Genomic DNA, 27047 nt, shown 5'->3' with positions numbered 1-27047 from the left:
GCTGCGATCCCCCTGGGGGGCTGCACAGGGCCAGGGGGGCCAACGGGCATCATCCCCCCGGGCACCTGCTCCTGCACCTGCCCTCTCCCTACCCCTTCTCCATCCTTTTCCCACATCCTCCCCTCGCCCCTCTCCCCTCCTGGCCCCCTCCCTCTCCCCTTCTCCCCCCCCCATCCATCCATCCATCCATCCATCCATCCATCCATCCATCCATCCATCCATCCATCCATCCATCCTTCCATCCATCCATCCCTCCCTCCCTCCCTCCCTCCCTCCATCTCCCCCCCCCCCCGACCCTCTCCCCCCACTTTCGCTTTGGCCTCCCCTCTCCCCCCTCCCCATTGGCCCGGCCTCCTCCGGGTTCCGCCGCCGATTGGAGGAAAGCCCCGTCCGTCAGGGCGCAGTGCCCGCCCCCGCGGCGGGAGCCGGGTTGCGCGGGGGGGGGGCGGCGGCGAAAGGGCGGCGGCGGCGGCGGCCGGCGGCAGGTACGGGAGCGGGGGGGGGGGGACCGGGACGGGACCGGGATGGGGACCGGGAGGGGACCGGGATGGGGACAGGGACCGGGAGGGGACCGGGAGGGCCGGGAAGGGACCGGGAGGGGACCGGGACCGGTCCCGGGAGGATGCTGGAGGGATGCGGGAGGGATGCAGGGGCCCGGGGTGGGCACCGCACGCCGGTGGCAGCTCCGTGATGCCGGGCGAGCACCGGGAGCCCGGCGGAGCGGCTCCGGTGGGGTCAGGGAGAGGGGCGGCGGGATCCCCGCTGAGCCCCCGCTGCCCACGAGCTGCGGGGATGGGCGCGGGGGGAGCCGCAGCGCCGGGACAGCCCCGAAATGGGGCTGGGGGCGGCCGGGGGGGGCTGTGCTGCAGCCAGCGGGTGCGGGGATTTTAGGGGGGGGGGCACGATCTCAGTGCTCATCCGCGTAGGGACACGAGTGTCTTGCTTCAAGGGGGGAAAAAAAGCCCCCGGAGTGGCCAAGCGCGCGGAGATTTTCCATTAGACCTCGGGTGATGCTCCGGGAACAATATTTTTTACCGCCGTGTAGCTGCATTCGTCACAGCTGAAGCATTGCTTTTTTTTTTTTTTCCATGTAGCAAATCTCGGTGGGAAAATAAAAAGGGGCAGAGAAGGGGCAGAAAGTAAGAAAAGCTAGGGAGGCGGCACGGCAAAATGATGCCTGCAGCAAGCAAAAGGGATGTGAATAACACTGCGAGCCTGGCTGCAAGAGAATGGTAACTGAAGTTAGGGAAGGAAGGCACAGGCAGCGTGCTGAGCCGAATTCAGAGCGTTTTCATTGTCTGACCTATATTATTTTCGCTAGCCTATTTGCTCAGATGATAGGAATCAAAAGCATTGTTGCCTAAAAAACACGCTTTCAGTTCTGCGAGCTCAAAGTGCTCTTGTGGACATTAATCATATGAGCTCGCTGTGTGTCTTTTTATTACCGTTTTATAGGCTGCTCGATTGTTGCAAGCAACACACCACAAATGTGAAGTTATCCCAGTCTGGCACATCCTTTTTTTCTTTTTTTTCTTTCCTTCCCTCTCCTCCCTCCCCCCCCCTTTTTTTTTTCTCCCTTTTTCTGGGCTTCTACTTTTTATAGCATCACTTGGTTGTAAAATCACACATTAAACCAGCATCTGAGGGGGAGCAAACACAAAGGAGATCTTTAGAGACACGTGCCTTGAGCTGATGTAAATGTGAGAAAGGATGAAACGGCGGGTAGAGAGAGGGTTAGTCAAATAATGAAAAGGAAAAAAAAAATGAAAGAGAAAAAAAAAAAAAAAAGTGAAGCTATTTATATGCAAAGAGGTCCAGCCTGCAGGCTACCGAAAATGATAGGAGGCTGCTGCGAGCAGCCCTCTGAAAAGGGCCAACCGCAGCCACCTGCCCTCCGCAGCTCGGCCGGAACTGGTGGCGGGTGTGAACGGTTGTGCATGAGTGTGCACGGGTGTGTAAGGGTGTGCACGGGTGTGCCAGGCTCACCAGGAGCCCCGCGGCGCCGTGGAGGAGCCGCTGCATGCTGCACGCATCCTGCCCTGCGCTGCCCCGTGTGTGGATCCACCCCTGGGATCCCGGTGGCTGCCAATGTTGGGTCTTCTGGGCTGCGGAAACCAGGAAGTACCTGAGCAAGGGCTTACTAGAAATCTTTGCAGAGCTTAGAGATTTACAGACAAGAGGGAAGACGAGATCAGCAACTAACAAAAGAAATATCCGCCGGCTTAGGGAGATCAGCATCCAGCTGCTCTGCGTCTCGTGCAAACTCCTGAAGGCAGCCCTAATCTTTTTGTGTGTGCCTTCCCAGCGTGGAGCATGCTGGGGTCCTGCTCTCTGCTTTGGGTTTTTCACCCTGCGGTAGCACAGAAGTGAATCGTGGCTCTGCTTCGCGCTGACCGTTCCGCTCATTCCACCCTGAGCACTTCTGCTTCCGTCTATTTTAAGTGAGCGCACCTAGCCCAGCAACCTGCCTTTCCTAGGGGCTTGTTCACAACCCTTGGGTGAGGGGTTATACGCTTTGCTTTACCGTTTGGGCTTCTGGTCTTCCTCGCCTTGCAGAATCCCATTAGTGCGATGGTGAGCAGTGGAAATGCTTTGCAAGACTTCCACAAGCACTTAGCAGAGCTTGGAGCTCGGCGCTGGCCTGATGGGCTGGGGAGATGCTGAGCATGGTTTCAGGGGCCAGGTTCCCCCCTTGGATTTCACCTCGATAACACGAGGTGGCTGGTGTTAAAGCGGCGTGCGGGAGCCGTTCCCCATGCACAGCGCGGTTCGGATGTGGGCTGCTTTGGTGTCCAGGTCTGGCTTTCAGTGCCTGCTCTGAAATGTGTTCTGCTTTTCTAATACTCTTAAAAACCGCATTATCTGGGCCCAGCGAGGGGCTGATCTTTGTGCAGAGGAGCAGGAACAGCCCTGGCTGCACCAGGATGTGGGGTCTGGGGCTTTGCCTGCCCCGTGCTCAGTGGGGAAGCGCCGTGCTTCAGCAGCTCCCCCAGCTGCCCCTAAGAGCTGCTACTCTCCTTTCCCTTTTCAAATCTGCTTTATTGCTAGACCTCCCCATGATATACTTAGGTTTGTACCGTCTTGGCCTCGAGTGACCTCCCAGTGTGCAAATAGTGATGCTGAACCGGGCCAGTTAAGAACAAAGAGATTCTGCAAATGCTTTCTCTGAAAAATACTCGGAGGGAGGTGAAGGACTTCATCTGATTTATGAATCCCAGACAAAACCGTCCATCCCACTTCAGCAGTAGTGATGAGTGATTGTAGATGAGAGCTCAGAGAGGGCCACTAACTTCGGCAGCTTTTGCGTCAGACCTCTCATTAGTACAGCGGAGAGCGTGAAATGAGGGAGTGCAGTGTTTAATTTTAACAGAACGATGTTATTCTAACCTTAAATCTCTCTTCAGGCAGAAGTAATGCTGGATCTGGGCAACTGCTGCACTGCTGGTATCAAAAATAATGTCATTCCACTTCCAGATTGTAAATGAATTTATGAGCAACGGCAGTGTGTCAGCGATGGGAAATGGTCTGTGTTATTCTTTTTTCCTCTGTTCAGTGTTCAGCAAGGCGGCGAGCCTTAAGGCAGCTTTTGGCTTCCTGGTGTAACAGAGACATTAGGCCAATCTCTCCTCGTCTGCTGTGCCACTGATGTATGTGTAGTTACACTCAAACTAAATTTGATTCCTACTTTCAATGCATAAAATATATTGCTGCGTGGTGTCCATAGTCTTTGATCATTTGCATTCTCAGAGCTCGGCTTGGATCTTCGAACAAAGAAACCGAAATGCTGACAAGTTCTGTTTAACTATTGCCCAGTGGTTTGAAGGAGTTAGGGGTCATTTTCATGTTGAAAAAGCAAGGCCAAACAATTTTTTTCCTCTGAAATACATAGATTTTGCAATATTCTGGCTGAAAGAAAAAAAAGAGAGAAAAAAAAAAAGAGAACAAGAAAAATTACTCTTTGGCATTTTTATATAGTTCCTATTTGTGAACTCAAGTGCTTTAGATACACTGTGACAATGAGATAGAAGTTAATTTTCTTGATGGCATTGAGAGATTAAAAACAAAAGTACATCTAGATTATGAATCTCTAATAAATGATCCTAGCCTGTGATACAAAAATAAAAATTTCCTCAAAACATCATCAAAAGATCATGAGCTCTGCTGGATTTTCTGTTCCCTCGTATCTTCTTCTTGGAAAACTGCATTGATCTTTTTGGCTTAATACACTCCAAATAAAACAGATTGGAAAATGTAATTCAAGTTTATTTATTTAATTTTTTTTTTTTTACTTTCCAAGCTCCATAGAAATCGTAAGGCCAGCCCTTGGTCCATCCTTCTGTGCCTCGCCATGGCTGGACGGGTTTGCTAGGGCTCAGCACCTTCCCTGCGTGACCGATCTGATCCCGCACCCCTTCTGCATAATCCAGCACAGGGCAGATGCCCTGGAGCTTTATGTTAGCATAAGAATTCCCTGCAAAAGGGATTGCCTGGCAGTGCTTTCAAAGCAGCTTTACAGTTTTCTTTGTATGGCTGGAGTGGGTTCAATCTCGAGGAGGATTTAGACCCTTCAAGTCAGACGTGGGTCTTGGTTACGGCAGAATCGGCCTTTTCTGCAGCCGCCCCGTAGCCCTGATCAGCCTGTGATCCCCTTAGTGCTGGGTATTTGCCGCTTATTTGGCAGAAAACCTTGAAAGGAGGATTTTAAGATGCTGAAGAAATTGCATTAAAATGAGTGACAAGGAGGTAAGCAAGCCGTGGTACACTGATTATCTGTCCCAAATGTGTTAAAATAACTTCAGGCCCATATTTCTTAGGGAATACTGATCAAAAATTCATTCTCAGTTACCCTCATTTGAGCTGACAGCAGAAAACAAGTTTATTTATTTCTCTTGTGTTCATTCCTCAAAGGTCCTTTGCAGGGGCTGTAGGATGCAGGCAGGTCCTTAGCAAGGCAAACAAGAGAGTTTTCAAGTCACGAGTGAAAACCACACCGTGCCGCTGCAGGGAGGCAGGAATCCCTTGAAGGCAGTTTTCAGATTTCCACGTAAACCTGTCCTCCAGCAGCTGCTGTGTAAGGCTGCGAGTTCTCATACACGAGAGAACGGAGGGTGCAAAGTAGAAGCCGTGCCCAGAGTGCGCACGGGCAGCAAACCCCTCTGACTTCCAGCAGATGTTTTGGGTTGACAGTGGGAACATTATATGCCTGTTTATTCCTTTATCTCAGGAAGAAATACCATTTGGCAGCAATTTGTTCCCTGGCAGTAGGAATGAATTACTGACCCGCTCGAGCACTGTGAGGTGAAAGAAGTGCCATCCTGCAAGGGGTGCAGTCCGCAAACCCGGCGGTGTTTGTGGTGGTGGAGCACACACGCACCTTCCTCTGTGTCTACATCAGTGCGTGTATTGATCTGTGCTGGTATGGGACTGCTGTTTCATACGGAGCTGGATTTCTTCGAGAGGCCACTTAATACAGAAATGCATTGCTCCGAGCATTTTTCCACCAGCATCTCTTGATGGAATCTTACCTCTGACCAGCAGAGATTTTTGTTTATTTACCAGTCACATGGAAGCAGCAGGCCACTGAGGATAACACATCCCTGAGACTGTCAGTGCCTTCCACATTAAGCCATTTGCTGTAACCACTATAGGAGCCTGCAGCAGAGACATTTGTGAGGATTCGCTGTTGAAACGTACTGGAGGTTTCTAAGGAAGTGATCCTTTCATGTTCTCAGAGCCTCCTAAAATCCCCAGGCTATACTATTCACCACATAGCTTCTGCCTGTACTTGGTGGCAGTGATCAGCATCATCACACTGCCAGCGTGCTGCCCTCATGCTCTGACCTGTTCCCTTTGGGTCTGGGTTCCTATCCGTCATCTCATCATTGCTGTATTTGTAGTTGGGGTTCTGGTTTGAGATTTTGAGTCAGAGATGGAAGAGAAGTCATTCCCTTCAAAGGGATCATCATTTCCTCCCGATTGCACAATAGGGATATGCCTTCTTCAAAGAAATCCCCAAACCACAATGTGTCAGGATCTGGGGTGTTGCATGATCAAACACAAATTAACCCACTCTGACTTGGTGTTTATTTTAAGGGGATGAAATATGACGTTTTTGTTTAGCTCATTGTTGGAGGGCAGATAAAGTGCATGGCGTCAGGAGACTTGGAGACAGCAAACCCTGAGTCAGAAGCCCTACAGCTACACAACCCTGGTCCAAGCTCCCCTGTGCCACGTCAGATTTGTGCTGAAGGGTTAATTTTGCACCATCTGGCTTTGTGCTAGATCAAATATTGTTTCTGTTGTTGTAGCTGACATGAGACCAGAGTATACTCAGTATAATGTGCTTGGCTAATCCAACAGAAATATGATTATGTACCTATTCCTGCTCCAGACCGTATCTGCTCTAATGGGTGATTTAGTAACACACAAAATAGTGATGGTGGATACATGGCCTGAGAGCCGTAAACAACCTGGACGTGACGATCTCTGTGCAATGGGCAGCAGAGACAATAGGAATGTCTAACTCCAACTAGATACCTAACTTTTAACAAGTGATTAAGAGAGAGAAATCCCACTCTTTATGCAGAACGACTTCCCAGGGAGTCATCTGAGACATAGAAACCAGGGTTATTTAACTGTATATTTTGCATGCCATAGTGACTTCCTAGGTGCTGATTTGAGGATAACCAAAAAATGAGCAGCTGGTGTTGTAGGGTAGCGTGCAAAATGGCCCATTTCAAGCAGCAAGTTCATTTAAGTGCTGTCTGGGCGGATGTGCTGTTCCTCTGCTTGGCAGGAATCTCAAGACTAATACCTAGGAGGATTAGAGAGCATCTCTGGATGTTAAACAAGATCCAGGTTAAGCGGTGTGCACCAGTGAGCTTGTGCTCTGGGGAATGTTTGGGGAAGCTATTACTTGCTGATCCGGAAAAAAGTGGGCTTGTGTGGGAAATACGCTTCTCCCAGCTGACTCCTTCCTGCATTTGCTGTCTTTCACGCTCCCACTTGACACAGTTTCCACCCCTCTCCCAGCCCATCTCACCGACTCATGCTCATGTGCTCACTGAGGATGGCAAATGTTGGCGGGGATGCCTGCTTTTCATTCTTACCTTCATCGTGATCTAACCAGGAAGATGAAAAAAAAAAAAAAAAAAAAAAAAAAAACTTCCAGTAAACTATGGTAGATGTCGGCATTATGCTATTATATTTATCCGATGCTCAGCATCCTTGCATTGTGATTGTAAAAAAGCAACATCGTGTTGTGCTTTTGGTTTGTTTGGTTTGGGGGTTTTTTGCCCCCCCCCCCCTTTTTTTTTTCATTTTTATTGCTCTTATATTTAGAAGCATCAAATCATGTTTGAAGTTCATCATTTGGCTTATGCTCTTTTTGGTTATCGCTTACATCATATAGGATTTGCCTGAATGTGCATCTTTTGCATGGAAGCAAAGAAGGGATGTTTATAGGAGCTAACTGGCAATCACTGGGGAAAGCTGAGTAGTGGTTCATGCAGAAACATTATCCTGAATATCAGACTTCCTTAAATGGGTTGTGAGAACACAAATTCTGGAAAATAATGCTGTGCTATGTGTAGGGAAGACGTCAGCATCATATCTGTGTTGTGAGAGCTGCAGGGACACCCAGCTCCATGAGCAGGTGAACACCGTATGGTACTAGCATGGAGACCTTCTCATCATTGATCAAATTTACAGGGAAGAAAAAGACATTAGAGCAAGAGTGATGTGAGAGAGAGGGAGTTAGGAATTACAGCATAAAACAGCCTTTTGTCTGGCTAATCTTGGCTGAAGCAGAATATAGTTGCCTGGTTAAATCTGCTTTGTGTATTGGCACTGCAAGTTTTTAAAGATGGTCTAAGGCAGCTGCAGCCAATTGCATTTGCACAGATAAGCTGGAACAAATAAGTAAGCTGAGAAAATCTGGCTAGATTTGTCTTCAAAGCATTTTCAGGCAGCTAATTGAAAATTATCAAAGCCACCTTCCTGATTTCTTGCGTATTATTGCATTAATTTGCCAGCGAGTGGAAGAGTGCTTGGCAAAGAAAGGATTTGGGGAGTGCTAAGCTTTACTATTTAGGCATTATTTAATTATAAATGTGTCCTTGCTCGTGTGATAACGTAAAGCCAGCTTCTGCTGCTGTGTTCCAAGCCTCAGACCCCGGAGGGACTGAAAGCACACCTCTGGTGCAGCCACAGCACTGTCACTGGTGGTGAGCACAGCTTTAGATACTTGTTTAGATATTTATTTATTTAGATATTTAGTGCTGAGTGCTCTTTAGGTGCATTTCTCCCTCCTGAAACATTGTGTGTGTGCAGGATGGTGCTGTTCCTACAGCAGTTGCTTACAAAGGGGCTGCTCCTGGCAATAGCAGCCTCCCCCATATTGCTGAACCAAAGGGACATGTCGTAAAAGCGCACGAGAAAAGGCAGTTTTCACATCCCTGGGGAGCTGCGTAAAAGTCTGGCTGCTAGGAAAAAAAATCAGTGTTGTATCCCCAAAGAACAGCCCAGTCACCGCATGCTGTCTGTTCTCTCCCTTCCAGCTCAAGCAGCGCTTGGAGGACGAGCCCCGTTCACGGGACCGCGGCGTGGATTTGTCACACTTCTGGGAGGCTTTCCCCTCGTAAACCAGTGAGTGGATTATGCTTGATCCATGCGGTGTTTATCAGCTGCAACAGAAGTAATACTGATAATCCTCCAAGCAAAACCTCCCGAGAAAAAATCAGTAGGTGTTACTAAGAGAAATTAAGCAGATGACTTTGTCCCTGGCTGGTGTAACGGCTGAGCCTGGGATCCTTTGGGATCGGGGCATTCCCAAAGCCAGGCTGTCTATACAGCAAGGTCGGGCTCTCTTGCAGGTCAGAGAGAATAACTCTGAGCATCGTATGGGGCTGCTCCCCTCCAGTTTGCATTATATTCCATTTTTTCCCCCATTCCCATTACCTTAGCAAATATCTCCATATGTGCCATAGGGATGAAGAAATGATTAAGTCTGCCCATAAACTGTGCTTGGCTATGGAAAGCAGATATTATGAGTAGATGTTATTTGTCACATCAATACCCTATGAAAGTCAAAAATCATAGAGTGAAAGGGAAAATTAACTACTATTGGGCATTCTTCGGGAAATGGGATTATTTTGCATATCATTTAGGACTTAATATGTAACATTAATCTAATCACAGGCCTCAGCAGAGACACAACATATTTTTTATCTGTCCTGTGACTTTTTAAATCATCACCTGATAAAAGCTTGAAAGTTTTGCTATTGATTTAATACTAAATATTGGTGACATGGGGATATTTACAACTTTCACCGTGAAATACAAATCACATGCTTTCATTGCCTTGCTACTTCTACTGTGTTGACTCGGTAATGTTGGCAGTCTGGAACAAGCTGTACATCTTTTTTTTTTTTTTTTTTAAAAAGAGTTAAACTCTTGCAGTAAAATGAGTAAATCTATAAAGATAATAGCATTGGGCCTGGTTCAAAGCAAGCAAGAATTCACCAGCTGAATCATTAAAAACAGAGATGAATGAAAAGCAATAGATGGATGGCTCAGATGAATAAAAATGATTAGGAAGTGCATGTAGTTGATTGATTTGTTGTTGTGGTTTTTTTTTCCTAAAAATTATATTTTGTCCTCTAAAGTGGCATATGGCTTACGTGGAAGCTGATCTTCCCAGTGAACGTGTCAGTTCCAGTTTGGAAACACTTGGAGAGATAACAAGCAGCTTGGTGGAGAGCAGCGGGTAGCAATCGGGCTTGCTGCCCAGAGCATCTGGGTGCAGCCTGGCAGTGCTGCTCCAGCAGGAGGGGGCCAGGACGTGGGCCTGGGGGCAGTGTGGGGCTTCTGGGTGTGGGGGGAGACATTTGCTGCTTTGGGGAAAGATTTGTTGCTTCCTTGAAAAACCCCATGTTCACTGGTAACTAAGTAGGATTAAGAGTAACAAAAGTCGAGGGGGAGGATGCTGCAATCACTTGGATCCGGTGGCAAGGTTCCTGCTACTTCAAGGATGAGAAAACTGTAATGCAAAGTGATAATATTTTTCCTGACTCATGAAAAATCTACCGATGGAGACATCCCAGTGCTGATAGAGGCAGTACAAGCACTTCCCCTGGGGGAAGGTGTGCCACTTTGGCAGCTCAGTCACATAAGCTAACTAACTGAGACGGGCATTTTTTTATCTACTGAAATCAGTACTAGCAAAATCAGTTCCCAGCTCAGTAGTCTTCTTTATGAGTGCAAACATAATGTCAAATGTGTGTGACGTGGGGAAGCGTGCAGTTGACGTCAGCCAGCTGCCTTGCAGAAGACTCTGTTGATTCACACCGGGGTAAGACAAATGGTTCCGCTCCTTAAAGCCTGATCCAAGAACCAATAATCCCTTCTTGGTTAAACAGAGTGCTAAAGCACCCTTATTAGTTGTTTGCAATACTACATCCAAAGACAAGAAGAATATGTTTAGAGCTGCAAGAGTCATAAGGACACTGGAGGGACAAAAAAAGTGAAAAATGATGGTCTTCCAAGCCGTTATTATGCCAACACATTACCAAAGTTTGTGTCTGCAGCTGAACTTCAAAGCCTTTGGCTAGTTTTTGCATTTCCCCATGTCAACAGTGGAGGTTTCTGTGCTGACAGCACCCACAGAACGCTGGGTGCAGGTGTGGCTGCAAGTGTGCTTCGTGGCACACTGTCTCTGTGTTATCACCAAATTCCTGCTAAAATTGGGACTCTGTCATACTCTGTGCACTCTGGTCCCCAGACAGGTTCATTAAGATAACAGAATTATTTGCAAATGAAAGGTCACATGTGCTGCTGGGTGTCTCTCATTTGCTAAGCTTATCTTAAGGACCGGTGTGATTGAAGCACTACTGACCTGCATTTTTCGAGTTACGTGCTTACATATGTGGTATGTCCTTTGCCCTTCCGGAATAGAAGCAGAATCCCTATGGTTTTCCAAGCATCAAATTCTGCAATTCCCCTGCCCCAGTGCCTTCAAGAACCACCGGTACAGGGAAGCACATCAGCACTCATGCAACCCATAATCTGCAAAGGAAATATCAATAAACTTTTCAGCAATGCACAGATGAGTATTAGTTTATTCGCCAAAGGCTGAAATATTCCCAGGTTACAGCAATCAGAACGTGGTTCATTTTATTGGGAAAACAGCCTCCCATTTTCTCCTATAACCCTATTGATAGGCTGGTTGCAAGCTGAAAAGGGGTATTTTTATAGGAGCCTCTTGAACAAATATTAAAAACAGTAATTGGGAAACACAGGATGCTTTCAAAATAGTCTGTAATAATGTAGTTGTTGTCTAGCATTTGTTGCATATTTGAGACCAGCATTCAAAGGAGAACTTAAATACATTGGCTGAATTATATATGATAAAAACAATTAAAAAATACATTTATTTATTTTTTTTTCTTCCACGATGAGGTGCTGAGATGCTGGGACTGCTCAGCACAGGAACTGGTTGAAAGAAGGCAGTCTGCAGCAGTAATCAGGTTAGAGCCTGGGCCCTGCAGCTTGCTCTGCAATGGCACGTATCTAATTAGTTATAGAAAGGATTTTACTTAATAGTTGTAAACAGATCTGAGGGCCTGGAATAAAATCAATCTAACTGTGGAAACTTCTCAGGATAGTTATAAACTGTTATTAGTATGGTGTGAAAGAGACCAAAGGACTTTTAACAGTGGGAAACTTGGAGCTTTCCACACTGTTCTCTGCAGGAGAAAGGGAAAGGGAAGAGGCTGTGCCTGGCAGGGGAAGGGTCTGCTTTTCTCTTAGGAAGGGATAAGGTGCTTCAACAGGTAGGGAGACTGCCCTTAGTGTTTTCGTTTGTTTGTTTTTTTTGGGTTTTGTTTTTTAATGCTCTTGAAGACAGTGTTCTTTTCTGTACTATTAACAGTGCCCCAGTATCTGATGTACAAGTACACTGTGGTGGAGGGCACACATCCAGCTGCCCTGCACAGCAAAATGCTGGAACCTGTTAAGAAAGAATAAGTATTCTACAAAAAGAAAAATAATTGTGGCTTTTGGTATGGTTTTATACAAAAGTGTGTGATAAACTTTTTTTTTGCAGGTTGCAATGGTCCTGGCTCACACCTTCACCATCTGATGTGCACAGCCCCTAAGTAGACATACCCACAGCACCCCACAAAGCCACCCCCGCCACGACTGCACCTGGACCTGCCGTGCCGTTCATGGCCAAGCCCTCTAGCTTAACGGGAGAGAATGGCTTCCACTTCTCTCAGGCAATCCTATTCCCCAGCCCATCTCCCTCGGGCGAGGACAGTGCAGCTTTCAACACCCCTGGGGGCACGCCGCTGAGCAATGGCACGGGGTGCTGCGGCACCTCCAGCCCCGCCGAGTCCTGCGCCCAGCCCCTCTGCGAGGCCAGGGACAGCACCCAGTTTGGCGAGGGGATTAAATACGTCTCGACCGACGGGAAGGAGCTGGCATGTGGCTGGGGAGGGTTCACGCCTGGCTGCTTGCAGTTCTTCAACACCTCCAAGGGCGTCTTGTTCTTCCTGTGCGTGGCCTCCTTCCTGCAAGGCATGACGGTGAACGGCTTCATCAACACGGTCATCACCTCCATCGAGCGCCGCTTCGACCTCCGCAGCTACCAGAGCGGGCTGATCGCCAGCTCCTACGACATCGCGGCCTGCCTCTGCCTCACCTTCGTCAGCTATTTCGGGGGGAACGGCCACAAGCCGCGGTGGCTGGGCTGGGGCGTGATGGTGATGGGCCTGGGCTCCCTGCTCTTCGCCCTGCCCCACTTTACCACTGGCATGTACAAGGTGCACTCGTCGGCCGATGTGGGCGTCTGCGCGGCGAACCAGAGCCAGTCGTGCGCCCCGGCCGCCTCCAGCCTCTCCAGCTACAGGTTCGTCTTCATGCTGGGGCAGTTCCTGCACGGGATGGGAGCCACGCCGCTCTACACGCTCGGCGTCACCTATTTAGACGAGAACGTCAAGACCAACTACTCCCCTGTGTACATTGGTGAGTGGCCTCGGGGGGGTGGGAGGGGGACCCGGCCCATCTGCCTTGGCACCGATGAGGCAGCCCGGAGCGCTTTGCTGAGAGTTCCTCCAAGCCTTTTGTTCCTGATGACAGACAAGATGATAATCGGAAAGAAGCAGCAGCAGCTGTTTGGGAGGGTTTGATTATTTTTTTTTTTTTCTCCTTCCAGTTATTGGCAGGCAGGGCCTGCAAGTGCAGCTGGGCATTTTTACTCCCGCAGGCCAGGAGGTGTCTCTGTCCTCAGCACGGGAGTCAGCTGGGGACAGCCCTCCGGCGCGTGCGTGGCACTAACTTCTTAGTGTGGCCAAAGACCATGAGGCCGTACCCTGTCCATGCGAGGCAGTGCCCCATTAGTGCCGTAGCACAGGAGAGAGACTTGCTCAGATGCTGCTGGTGCAAAGTACAGCACAGCTTCACTGAGAGGCTGGGGCTCGGTTCACCCCTCCGCTCCAGCCTACTTGGTGAAACTGGTGAAAGGACTGACCTTTCCCCACCAGGGGAAGGCCCATCCTGCGGCCCTGGCCTTTGGCCGCCTGTATGGCTATATCAGAAGGCTGTAGGGAGAGGAGGCAGTCACAGGGCTGGGATTGATAAGCCAATGAACTTTCCATGGCAGCAAACCACAATAAATGCCAGAGCTGCAAGGAAGCGCCTCTGCTCATTGCAGCAGCAGTGAGGATGTGGCAGCAGGGTCAGATGCACCCCTGGTAAATCATAAAACAGTAACCACACAGATAGGTTTTTCCCCTGAACCAGTTTTGTGTACCCCATGCTATAAACATTCCCTGGTTGGATGCAGAAGTTTCCCTGGGGCACAAGAGGGAGATGAAACTTGTTGCAGCTGTCCAGCTTTGTGTCTCTCACAGCTAGAGCCAGCCACGCGTGGTATTTTCCATCTCCGTGCCCTTTTGAACCTCAGGAGATACCAAAAGTCACTCTGTGGTGGTCTGTGTGTACCTGGAGTTGAAGTCATGGGCATTAGAGCTCCCCATCAGCAACGCATCCACGAAAGTGCTGCAGGTTTTCTAACACAGCTTGTTTTCCCTTTCAGCTGTTTTCTACACTGCTGCAATCCTTGGGCCTGCAGCGGGTTATCTGGTAGGAGGAATGTTTCTAAATATTTATACTGAAATACACAGAGAGTAAGTTGTTAAAAAATAATCTTGTTCCTTTTCCTTAATGCTGTATGTTTCCTTTGGGGTAAAAAAAAAAAAAAATCCAGAAAAACAACCTGGTGGCTGGGTGGAAACGTGCCCGCCATGTTCACCAATGTTTCTGCGGGGGGGCTGAGGCTGGAATGATTGCTTGCATTAGTGTTGTCACTGGAAGAAAATTGCTCACCAACCTGTCAGCCTAAATCCTTCCTCATGCTGCACTGCCTGCTCTAATGAGGCTAGGAGCAGCAGGTGAATTTTTTGAATGAGTTCCCTGATCAGGCACCGCTGCCAGCAGTGCTGCTTTTCCTCGCAGTTAGCCAGCCACGACGCCTGGACCCTCCTCGCTTTTTAGTGTTTCTAATTTATTTTATCCCCTGTTACCTTACAGGCTCTTTGGCAGGTGAATGGGATAAAAGGGGGGAGCGGGTTTCTTGGGAAGGGATGGGTTATTTCCACCAGCTTTCTCACAGAAAGGGTGGCTCTGGGATGGAGCAAGGATCACAGCCACCCCCAAAGCACAAATGAAATGGGAAGAGGTGAACATGCAAGCTAGAGATTAAAAAATAATGAAATGATGTAATTTCCTGGGCTCATTAAGTGCTGTGCTCTACAGTAAGGAGGCAGTGTGTTCTATGGCAGGATGGATGGTGGGCATGGCAAAACGCTGTGGGAGAAGTGGTTTCCTTCAATGACGTCCCCCCCGTGCTCCCCAGGCCCTGCCAGCTTTAGTGAGAGCAGCGCCCAACTTTCTCCCTCTGTTTCAAACCACCACCTCTCTCTCTTGTGTCGTTTTGGGTTTGTGTCTTACAGGACTGACATCTCCCCGGAAAACACGCTGTGGGTGGGGGCATGGTGGATCGGCTTCCTGGGGGCCGGAGCAGCCTCGCTCCTAATCTCCATCCCCATCCTGGGCTACCCCCAGCGCCTCCCAGGTACGCGGCCCCACAGGGCTGGAGCTGTGCTTGCATCCTCCTATAGCTGGGGACACCAGGACAGCAGTGGGGACAAGCTTCCAGTGTTCAAATTGTAATTAAAATATTAATTTCACCCCTCAGCTCTCTGCCTATTTCCCGGCTCTTCTCTTGAAGCCAAGCAGCTGGGGCTGGTGGAGAGTGTTGTGTTGTTTTTGCCTCCTGCAAATTCCTGCTTTGATAGCATCTCACCTGCTCTTTGTTTCTATTTCCCTCTCGTTTACAGGATCCCAGCGGTATATTGTTATGAGGGTGTCGGAGGCTCATCAGCTGAAGGATGGGAGCCACAAAAAAGCATCGGATCCGGACTTTGGGAAAACAGTTAAAGATCTACCTCGGTGAGAGAAACACCCCAGGAGTGATGTTCAGGGAGCTGGATCCCTTTGGATAGAGGTGGTCACCTCCTCTCAGGTTCAAACTGGGCAAATGGGTGAAGTAGAAACTGTGCTGGGAATGATGTGGGAGACCAGGGACAAGGATCCGATCCTGTCTCCAGTTTGCAGAAGGTCATGGCCGTGTGTGAACCACATGAGGGCATGTACAACGCACTGAATTTCACCAGGAGTGGCTCAGTGCCGATCTTCAGGTGACGTGAGATGCACCAGCACTGCTATTTCATTCTCTCAGTGGCATTATTTCATATTTCATTTCTTCTTGTCTGCCTCCTGTCTGCTCGCGTCTGGCCTCACCTGTCCCAGCTGGGCATTGTGCAATGTCTCCTCTGGGCTTTCCTTCTTTTCCTCTGTTTTTTGTCTCATGTTAGAACCTTATTTTGTCCTTTTAATGAGAAAAGAGAGGAAAGAAAATAACCATTCCTATAACTCCATTCCAAATTCAAGGAACAAGATATCCTTCACAGTAGTTTTCAGTTCCTGTTCTGTTTTATCCTTCGTTCCCCCCCCTACTATTTTTTCTTTTCTTTTCTTTTTTTTTTTTTTGTGTGTTTGCATCTTCCAGCCCCGTTTACGTGTTCCTACTCTTACCTCCCCTGCACAGCAGTGGTACAGCAGTGGACGTAATCCTGGGGCCGCTGCTTGGCTCCATTGCGTGGGCAAGCACGCTTGCACCTGCCAGTGCAGGAGCGCTCAGCTGCCGTCCGTCCCTGGTGTGTCAGCTCGTGGAGTGAGGAGGAGTTAGAAAATCTAGGAGACGTCATGAGTGGTTTACCAGGGGTTAAGGCAGCTTCGTGAAGAATATTACATTGAACAGATTTCAATTCTGTTATTAAATGGCATTCTTGACTGGGTGCCATTTGCCGAGGTCACGACTTACTCTACACACGGAAATTAAATTCAAACCTGCATTTAAATGATAATGAGGTTATGACGAAAACCAACACAAACTGTGCAGCAGAGAGGGATGAAGTTCAGTGTTTTATGCTTCTCTTGCTTATCTTGAGCAAAACTCCCCCTATTTCTCAGTGAAAGCAGTCTCAGTGAAAGCAACAGGTAGAGGTGTCCTGCTCTGGGAGCATCTTTCTTTGCCCCTCGTTCCTGAGGAACGGGTACTGAAGGCAGGCGGCCCTGCTCATATCAGGCCATTCAGATCAGTCCAGATTTTAGTGCGGTTGTCATTGTTTTAAAACATCAGAAAGTTCTTCTCTCTTGAAAGCAAAAACCCAGCAGACTCCTGGCTTCCCTGGTTTTGATTATTAAAGGGAAGTTCCAGAGACTTGCATTAAAGAGGAGGCGGCATCTGTGCGCAGTTCTCGGGTACGTGTGGACCCGCCTGCAGAGCAAGGCCAAGGGACACTGTTGCTTTTGTTTCCGTGAGGGATCTACATGTTTCCTCACAGTACGGACAGTAAGAGTCCCCCAAAGATAAGCAGAAACGCTGATGAAATAAAATGCTATTCCATGCTATCAGTTCTTTTCTAAGAGAGCTTGCTGAGTTACCATATTCACAGTGCTCCCTAAAAGCAGGAGTGTACAGGAATGCAGCCCAGACAGATTAAGCCTCTGCCCTGAAGAGATTTCTGTCTTAATTCTTGGGTTGAAAAGGCCTGATAAAATAGCATTTTCCTTCCTCTGCTTCCATGTGATTTCTCACATGAAATGTCCCCTGATGTCAGTGCAGGTTCAAAGAAAAGACACGTAGAGCTGTGCAAAAACAGGACAGGAGGCTTGCTCCTTACTAGCTGCACGTTTGATCTGCCAAGCCCACATCTTCAGGAATAAAACAACAATGGTCAATACTTCATTTGTCCCTCTTGGATTACTTGGCAGGGTGGGGCTGTGGTGTGTGTCACCGCTTTACTACAGCTTGTGTGTGTGTTGAGGGGAGGATGTTTTGCATTCCTCCAGGACGAGAATACTGCCCTCCATTCCCTAGGTGGTGGTTACAGCAGGTGTCATTTTTGCATGCTGGAAAAATCCCCGTTCACAGGTTGTAAGATTGCACAAGTGGCCATCTGTCACTATTGACTCGTTAGCACGTGGCACTACGCTGTTACAGCCTGGCAGCCTCTTGTCCTGGGCATGCAAATGATCCTCAGATGAGCTCCCAGCTCCCTCAATAGGACTTTTACAAGAGGAAAAAGTGCCCACGTGTGCCTATGTGAGTAAAGGCTTGTAGGATGAGGCTTTTAGACGTGGTAGGATTCTTCTCCTGGCAATGCTGAGCTCCCCGAAATCCCTTTGGCTGCAAGAACCAAGGACAGCCAAGACTTCTGGAGAGTTATGTGGTTTCTGGGTGTGATTAAAATCCTGCTGGCAGCAATGAAAAGATCTGTGTTGACTCGAGGTTTTATACGCATTAGCTCCTCACAACTACGTCTTCAGTCTGCAAACAAGAAATGACACATGCCCTTACTCTTAGCGCTGAAAGTTGTTCCGCTGCATTTTCCTACCTGCAGCCTTTGTCTGACAAACACAAAGTAATGCTAGTGCCAGGAACAACTCTCCTCTTTTCTCTTGAACTGGGAGAGGTGAAGGCATTGTAAGATTTCAACATCAGTCACAAGGCCCACAAGGACTGTTTCCTAGCTAAGAGATTAGGCTTCATTCTTCCAAGTTGAAAAGACCGTTCCTGGAAAATAGGTTAGTAAATTAAGCTAATCCCAGCAGCTAGACAATGGTTATTATAAAGCCCTCTGAAATCAAGGTGTAAGAATGTGTGGTATTTCTGTTTTTCAAACTCTTTGTTCTTTTGCTATAATGAAGTTGTCTGCTTCACATGGGTAAAATCACTCTAAATTCCTGGCTTATCTGATGCTGAGCCTCACACTCTCACATTTGGTCATAATTCAGTAGATTTTTCTTCTTTTTCACATTTCTGCCCAAGCTGTAGCTGTTGACTGTCAGTGCCTTTTAATTCAATGAGCATCCTGCTGTGTCCCAGTTGCTGCTGTTGCTGCAGGATGTGCCATACCCCAAAACAGGGTGATTTTGTACAGGTCCAGGCTAAACCTAGGGGAACTTACGTGGCAGAATTTCAAACTCGTTACAAAATGCTCCCTGCAAAGCACTGTCAGCCCTCTTAGTCCAATATCCGAGATAGTGGGAGATAATTGAGACCATCCCATGTGCCTGAGGGTGTTTCTGTGTCTTGGAGATGGAATTGTTGCTGGATCATCTTTCTGCATATAAATGACACATGGCATTTTTTCAGGAATATCTATTGCTCTTTCCTAAATCCCAGTGGGTCAAAAATAAAATGTATTTTCTTAACTTACATGTTAATCTACATGTAAAACTATGCTTAGGTTGCAAGAGAAAGATTAATTTCTGTTTTCCTGTGGGATATCAGGTATATTGGAGGTGCTTCCTCCATACAGAAAGACTTGCTTGGTATTTCCCATGAGCTGCAAAACACCCATGGTTATAAGTGATAGTTATTCTCATGAGAACATGGGTGCACGTGAGGAGCATGTGTACATGTATATAACACAACGTTGTTTCTTGCTCTTGATTGTTTGAGTCAAGAGTCCCAGGTTAATGTCATCAGGAACTAATACAACCTTGGAACAACTGAGATTTGGTGACAGAGTCCTTCCACTTAGGAGTGGAAGATACTTGAACACACCTGAAATTGAAATGTGCCACAGTGATTCAATCCCAGTATATTTATCCTTCCCAGATCAGTACTGCTGCTTCTGAAGAACCCCACCTTCATCTTCCTCTGCTTAGCGGGAGCAACTGAAGCCACGCTCATTGCTGGGATGTCCACCTTTGGACCCAAGTTCCTGGAGTCTCAGTTCAGTTTAAGTGCCTCTGAAGCTGCTACCCTTTTCGGTAAGGAAACCTGGTTTTGCAACATTTTTTGATTTTCTCCTACAAATACAAGAGCACTGTAGCTCATGTAGAATGAGACAAACCTGCTTTGCCATTCATTTACAGAAAGGTTATCATCTTCAACTATTAGACAGTCAGGATCGTTTCCTATCAGCACAGCTGTACCAAGTGTGTTTTCAGAGCTCTATCTACAGACATCAGTAAGAAATGTGTCACTCCTGCAGCCATCTGTTACCCTCTAGAGGAAAGCAAAATAACTGTAGTCTGTTCCTTCTTGGGCATTACCAGGAAACATGATAACAACCTCTAACAAGAAATATCTGAATTGCGGACATACTTTGTCAACGGGAAGATCCTCACTGAACTCTCATGTCCCAGACTTAGAAAGTTTAATCTGAGTTCTGTGGGGTCCAACAGGCATCAAGACTCATGATATGCTCCTAAAACAGTCTGCTTTGAGATCTCTGGGGAGAAGAAGTTGCCCAACCAGGTTCATGCCATGTTACCTGGCTGCTGTGGAGGACCACCTGTTGAAGCAGGGTCCACTGAACTCCTACCAAGAAGCAACACAGCAACCAAACGGTTATTCTCATGCAGACACACTGCACTTCATGTATTCAGACACAGAAACTCCTTGCTGTTGTTTCTAACCTTTTTTTTTTTTTCTCCTCTCCCTTTTTCAGGTTATCTGGTCGTGCCGGCCGGAGGGGGAGGCACATTCCTGGGAGGATTCCTCGTGAATAAATTTAAACTCCGCTGCTCAGGAATCATCAAATTGTGTTTGTTTTGCACAGTGACAAGTCTGATGGCTATTTTCATTTTTTTCATTCGTTGCCCTAACATGCCGATGGCAGGAGTAACCCAGACATACAATGGAAGGTAATAATGATGATCCCACCTGTCTTGTACTGCAATAAGGGTAACTGCAAATACATGGTGCTGATGTTGGTCGTCTGTTAGTGCTGGAGATTGAAGATAATGTCCAGTCAGTCTTACAGGGAGATGATGAAGGTGAGAGCCATGTCCCCAGAATGCAGATGCCCAATTTTTTTTTGTTTAATAGACTTTATGGAAAAGGCTCCTGCTCTAGTCAGGGAAGGGATCATCACCAAGTGTGTGTCACTTCACTCTTCAGCTGCCTTCACAGGGTCCTCCTGTGTCCAGTGGCTGTACAAATAGTGGGGGTTACTGGTTTAGACTAAAAGTGGGGATCTCCCATCCAAAAGGAGTTGTGTCCCCATGAGCTGGTCACTTAAACGTGCTTTGTAGCTCAAGGCATGATTCCTGTTTCATGGTTAAAAGTAGATGAGATGAGATGAGACCCTTCGCAAGCCTGGTGCTATACACTCTGGGGATCCTGTGCATCTCCTACCATCCCCTCTTCTTCTCTTACTCTACCACATTTCCTCCTGGAAAACCATTCTGGGGCTCCCTGCTGACTGCTCCTGTGTTTCCTTTAGTGCTTTACCTGACAACCAAGTAAACTTGACAGCAGCGTGCAACGCTGAGTGCGGCTGCCTGCGGGAGACCTACAGCCCTGTCTGCGGAAGCAATAACATTATGTATTATTCTCCTTGCCACGCCGGCTGCAAAAAAGTGTCTGAGAAACTCAGGAATGGCAAGAAGGTATGTCCCAAAGCGCCATGCATTAACAATACAATGGCATGTTGTATTTCGAGTGGTTTGTCTGGCTCTGAAAAAGCCTCCTCAGGTCTGGGCTTTGGTGCAAGTTGGTGGCAGCCTGCAGCAGGTGTAGGATGCTCTCAGGCACTGTCTGGGAAGAAAGTAGAAGGTACACTGAGGCCACACTCAAAGTGCTTCCCTCAAAGTGCCCAACTTTGATTTTGCCTCATTTTGGGTCAAACTGCACTGAAATCCGTAGGATATCACCAAGGCAGGCTCAGGAACTCAGTGGGCACCTGATTCCTGTGCCAATGCTTATGGGGCTTCTTTTGGGTCTTCAGTGCACATGATGCACCTCCTCATCCTTCCAGCATGCTACTCATAGACACAGGCAAGGGCTCAAATGGGTAATGATGACATTCGGTGCTCAAGGGCTGCCTGGCAAAGTTCGTTTCTCTTATTTAATAATCTGTTTTGAAACGTGTGTGTCAAGAATGCAGCTGGATTTCTGCTTCACTCTGCTCAGGGGGCAAAACCAGCTTTTTTCAGCCCTCTCTGAATTTATTTCGTTTTAAAGCCCAGCTCTGACTATCACTGCTCTCCCTGGCAAACAACTCACCAGTGTTTCTTTCCCAGGTCTATAAGGAGTGTAGCTGTGTTGAGAAAAATACCTTCCCTGGTGAGGCAGAGGCAGGCAAATGCACCTCCTCTTGTGCGAAAAGGACCTTGCTCCTCTTCTTCATGTTCATAGTGATCCTCTTCACCTTCCTGAGCAGCATCCCCGCCCTGACTGCGACTCTGCGGTAAGCACAGGGTCTTCTGCAAGAAGCTCCAAATATCTCTGTCTCCTTTTTATCTCAGGGCTTGAGCCCTAGGGAATGTGTGACGGGAACCACCAGCCTGGAAAGAGAGGGACTAATTCCCTTCACTGTCTAGCTGGGAGAGCAAATCTTAGCACTGGCAGCAGCTCTTTCTTCTGATATCAGGCAGGGGCGTGTGTGTCCCCCCAGTTTGCAGCGGCAAGGGTGGACATTGCACTGGGACAAAGCTTGGCATGCAGGGAGGTGCTGTGCAGCCTGGCAGCGCTGCTGAACATCCCCCTCTTCTTCCCCAGGTGTGTCCCTGACAGGCAAAGGTCGTTTGCACTCGGGATCCAGTGGATCGTCGTACGAACGCTAGGTATAGTACAAAGTGACTTTGTGCACCTGCGTGGTCTGCTGGCTTTGCGGAGCATGCACCACGCTGTTCTACCTAAGAACAAAACAAGTCAGGTTGGAAGAGAAGGGGGCAGGATGTGGGATGGTGAAAGGAGGATGCTTTCCCTTGTTTGCAAGGGAAAAATCTAATTCTGTTTGCACAGAGTTTGAAAAATGAATGAAGGGTTCTTTAGCACGGCGCAGATGGGGCAGAGGAGCAAAGTCTTGGCAAGGGGTCCTTATTTTAAGAAAAAAGGAGCAGGGACATTGAAGCCCCTGTGTATGTCTTTTGGTGCTTGTGCAGTAAGCAGGCCAGAGTCAAAAGAGAACTCGCTGGACCCTCAGTTTTCTTGAAATTCAGCACGGTTTGGGTGCCTTGTTGCCCTGGGCACAGTTCTGGACATCGCATGGTGGCTTTGTTTAATCACAGTAGCCTCAGTGCCTGATGCATTCCTGCAAGCATAGTTCCAAAGCGCCTTGCGAGGCTGGTGCATAGGTCCTGCCCTAACTGAGGGTCTGCTCTGTCTTCCTGCAGGAAGCATCCCCGGCCCCATTGCCTTTGGGTCGATGATCGATAAATCCTGCCTGCTCTGGCAGGACCAGTGCGGCGAGCAAGGCTCTTGCTACGTTTACCAGAACTCAGCCATGAGCAACTACACCCTGATCACTGGGCTGGTCTACAAGGTGAGGCTGTTGTTTCACTCTCCGATCAAGCAGCTCTTTAGGAGGCAGCAGTTTGCACTGGCAGACAGTTTTACAAACTCGTGTTATGCCGATCTGCCTCCTCCAAACCCAAATTAGACCTTAAGATATGAAATGTTCTCAGTGAGGGCAAAAACTCCATTTGCTTCTTGCCAGGTAATGGTGCTCCAGGCACCATCGTTCTCTTAAAATCCCATTACTTTCCAGGCATACAGCTTCGGCTGCACTGTAAGAAAAATCCCCTCTTCTCCCAACAGTTACTGAAGTGATTTTTGCTTGAAATGGAATAGAATGTAAGACGGCAGTGTGTTAGTGAGAGTGAGCAATGTCATTGTGGGCCAGCTGTAAATTACCGTTCCCTGATCACCACTAGAAAATACGAGACCTTAGCTGTGTGTTTCCTATTTATTAGCTGGAAACCATCATTTTAACAGCTCCCACACAGGCACTTGATGTAGAGAGCTGTGTTTAGCAGTTACCATGAAAAAGAGGCTTCTAAAATCCTTCACACTCTCTAAAGCGCTGCTGGTTCCCACATGCTTTGCTGGGTTACACCTGCTGATGACTGGGCACCCGTTTTGGGGCAGAACAGGGAGTAATGGGGTGTCTTGGTGTCTGCAGGTGCTTGGGACAACTTTCTTTGTGGTCGCCTGTTTGCTGTACAAACCGCCGCCGGCAGAATCAGCTCAGGGCAGCTCGGACACGTCTGAAAATGGCAACAGTGACCTCCAGGAAACCAAACCTTCGCTTCCTGCTGCAGAGGATATATAAAGCTATACGCATGCCAGTGACTTTCTCAGTCTCAAAAATATGACAAGAAGACATTATACAGTCCCTAGGTTTTTTATTATTATTTAATTATTAGTAATATTCTCACTTTTTTTTTTTTTAGTTTAAGAGAACTAATTTAATTAATCACTGGTGTGCTTGCTTTTTTCTAAAGAGCATAAGCACATTTAAAGTTGTGTGCTGATGTCATATGCAGTTATTTAATTTTATTTAAAGAAAGGGCTACCGTAGCTTTATTCCATGTCTGTGACAAGCAAGGACCACGTCCTCTGCGAGTGGAAATAGGCACCAGTAACTCCAGTTGAGTGCGTGGGGTTTAAGCCACTGGAGGATCTGTTCCCTCATATCTCAATGATAAAGCCAACTGTAGCAAAACTTCTGTTGAGACCTTCTAAGCCTGAAAAGACACCTGCTGTCCTGCAATCTGCATTGCAAAGAGGGCAACTGGCCCTTGAACTCCTGTATGCAAAGCAGACAGCCCAGGCAGTGTTGTCTTCCTTCCCACGACACACAGCATTGCTCGTCATTCATGCCGGCGCTCTCCAGCCCTTTTGTTCAGGAGCAGAGCATCTAATTATGCAAGTTCATATTCCTGTGCCATGGGAGATAGGTTTGGGATGAGATTTGTCTAGCAAATACATCAGTACACTACAGGCAGCAATTCCTGAGAGCTGCCGAGCACTGTACTTCGCTGCCTTGTTTCCTCACAGAGTTTACACCATGGTGACACCTCATTTTTTGTTGTGTTGTTTAACGGTGATGCCTTTTATAATGTCCTGTGCAAAACTTGAACTTATTTCTTGCTGTTGTTTGTTGGATGCGGGAGGATGAGATACAGATCTATGCAATGCTGCTCTTCGGTTGCTCTGTAAAGATGCTGGTTTTGGCTACATGTGAGAAGTCAGAATTAATTTATTTTTTCTCTAGACTGCAGACCTAAGGGAGGGCTTGCCATAATGTCAGCCTGCTTTGCGGAAAGGGGACGCTGACTTGTTTCCAGGCCAGTGCTCGCAAGTAGAGAGGGCAGCATTCCCCAAATGGCCTGTAAGTGTGCACTTGCAATATCTACCAGGGGTTAAGGGTGGAATTTCAGCATCTAGCAAGCGGTTGCCTGGCTTCTCTCACAGCCCCACCAGGCGAGAGGGTTGCCCAGCTGCCCGTACGCGCACAGCCACAAGGTCCAGGCACAGCTCCAGGGCGATGAAGGCTGGGCAGGGCTGTGGCCAGCCCTGACGGTCCTACATCGAATCAAACACATTCACAGGGACAGGACTTGTGTTACTGAGCTTCAAAGCTGGCACACACCTTGTGCCAGGTGCTACTTAGAATTATTTTGTATATTTTCTGTATTTATGCTTTCCTAAGCAGACACGGAATGGGCATTTGTTTCCTTTGGCTGCTTAAGCACTGGCAGCTGCTGCAGTTTGATGACCAAGGGCACGGCAAGTACCGCACGCAGGAGAGCCCCGCTGTCCCGGAGGGGCAGGATTAGACCTCGTGGATGCAGGAATTGACCCCGACACCACCCGAACACCAAAGGGTTCTTCACAACCTGGCCTGGTCTTGGTGCCACCTGCAAACATGAGCCTGTCTCCAGTCCTCGCCCGGAGATTGCCCTTCCCAGCTAACAGATGTTTGGGGTACAAGCAGGGATCTTAAAAGGGGAACATGCATGAATGTATTTTGGGAACATATTTTATGTATGATGTATTTATGGAAGGTAGATTTTTACATATATATATATATATATTGGTATGGCGATGTAATTTGTATGTTTATAAAATGAGGTTTATCTGAATGTGTTATTTCCAGAGCAAAAGGAAACTTTGGGGGGTTTATTTTGGTGGTGATGCACTGATGACGGATGGATTTAAGTAAGTAGTAACAAGGTGCTCCCTTTCCGTAAGCAGGCTCTGTGTGTGTACAGGTAATTTAAAACAAAATATTTGAGAATATGTTTCCCGGTCTCAAATAAAGTACTATATTACTATAAAAAGCACAGAAATGTAATCAGTATTTCACAGGGTGCCCGTGTGTGTTTTCCATCAGCCATCCTGCTAGTGGGGTCAGGGCCACCCCCCACGGGTCTGGGCTTTGCTGCACATCATCACGGTGTCCCCAAGGGTCTGCAATCCACCCAGGGAGGAGAGTTTGGCTTTGGGGTTGTGCTTAAATAGGAGTGCTCACAGAGCACCTGGCGGCTGCGGGAGCTGCAGGAGCACTGCCCGACGGGTGGCACGGCAGGTGACAGGGAGACCCTGTGGCTCTGTGCCTCATAGCGATGTCCCCTCTCCTCCCCAAGGGGGACTATTGCTTTTGAAGGCAAAATGAGTGTTTTGGTTGCTGAGGAAGGAGAACGAAGAGGGAAAGGTGCAGCCCGCATCCGTCCCTGAAGTGACCCCCTCAAAGCCACACGGATTCTCCCAGAACTGCGCGATGAAAATGAGGTCAAAGTCCTGCGTCCCGTACCGTTTGCTTAAGGAGTGACTCATGCTGATCAAGAACACAAACAAACGGTGGCTGGTATTGAGGAAAAGCCACAGGGAGTTAAAACAAATGAGTGTGCACAAAGGAGCCCGAGCAGGAAGAGCTGCCTGGTGTTTATTGCAGACAAAACCCAAGGCAGTCAATGAGAGGTTTTCTCCAGCGAAGAATTTCGGTGGAAGCTTCCTGGAGGAAAGAAACCTCGGGGTGCCGCTAGATGGCAATGGAGACAGCAGCACGGCCGGGTTTGCTTCAGCGTCAGAAATCCGAGCTATATCCAGGGGATGGATCTGCTAGGTATCATTTGTAATCTGAAAGTGATTAGCACGTGAGAGTGCAAACAGACCAGCGGTATTATTTTTATGGAAGTGGATTAATTTGCATTCGAAGCCTAAATAATAAATGCCCAAATTACCTTGTCTTTCCTGCAAGTTTTAATCTTGTCCTGCAAGCAACAGTTTTAAACGGTGAACATGAGTTCATTTTGCTCCTTTGGGAAGGGGGCACTGAGTTTATCTTCCCGCTGGGGAACCTCAATCCAGTTTCCTAGAAGACTAAATCTCATGTTAAATTAATTTCAGTTGTGCCAAATCTCACCTGCTTCATTACCAAGTAACACCCTGCTAGTTCATAGACAGTCCTGAGAAGCCTCCTAAAAGTGCATGCAGTGGGATGGCTCCACCAAAACCCCTCATTACAGACCTGCCCTTCTAGGAAGGGTGAAGCAAGGCTACTATAAAATGAATATAGCAGTAGTTCAGTGAAACACTAATGTACTAGTAACTATAGAAACTGTAGCTCTAGACATGAATGTTCAACATACTAATCTGCCCTGGTTCAAACTAATAT

At 47.9% G+C, this 27047-nt stretch overlaps 1 protein-coding gene across 2 annotated transcripts; it reads left to right on the top strand.

The window, feature by feature from the left end:
* Positions 1–306: 306 nt before the first annotated feature.
* On the top strand, positions 307–26801 carry SLCO4A1 (solute carrier organic anion transporter family member 4A1). 2 transcript variants are annotated; one of them, XM_048074775.2, is made up of 13 exons: positions 307–485; positions 8559–8646; positions 12104–13023; positions 14096–14186; positions 15012–15133; positions 15399–15510; positions 19250–19404; positions 20088–20283; positions 20865–21030; positions 21664–21830; positions 22142–22206; positions 22759–22907; positions 23547–26801. In XM_048074775.2, the coding sequence occupies exons 3-13, from the start codon at positions 12225–12227 to the stop codon at positions 23694–23696; spliced, it is 2172 nt and encodes a 723-aa protein (XP_047930732.1). In that variant the 5' UTR covers positions 307–485; positions 8559–8646; positions 12104–12224; the 3' UTR covers positions 23697–26801. The 2 variants fall into 2 exon arrangements, with proteins under 2 accessions (XP_047930732.1, XP_047930733.1); XM_048074776.2 differs by having other exon boundaries at positions 8559–8740.
* The last annotated feature ends 246 nt before the right edge of the window (positions 26802–27047 follow it).

This window comes from Anser cygnoides, chromosome 16 (assembly GCF_040182565.1).
Source record: "Anser cygnoides isolate HZ-2024a breed goose chromosome 16, Taihu_goose_T2T_genome, whole genome shotgun sequence".
Taxonomy (NCBI): Eukaryota; Metazoa; Chordata; class Aves; order Anseriformes; family Anatidae; genus Anser; species Anser cygnoides.
This window is presented reverse-complemented; position numbering and strand designations above follow the sequence as displayed.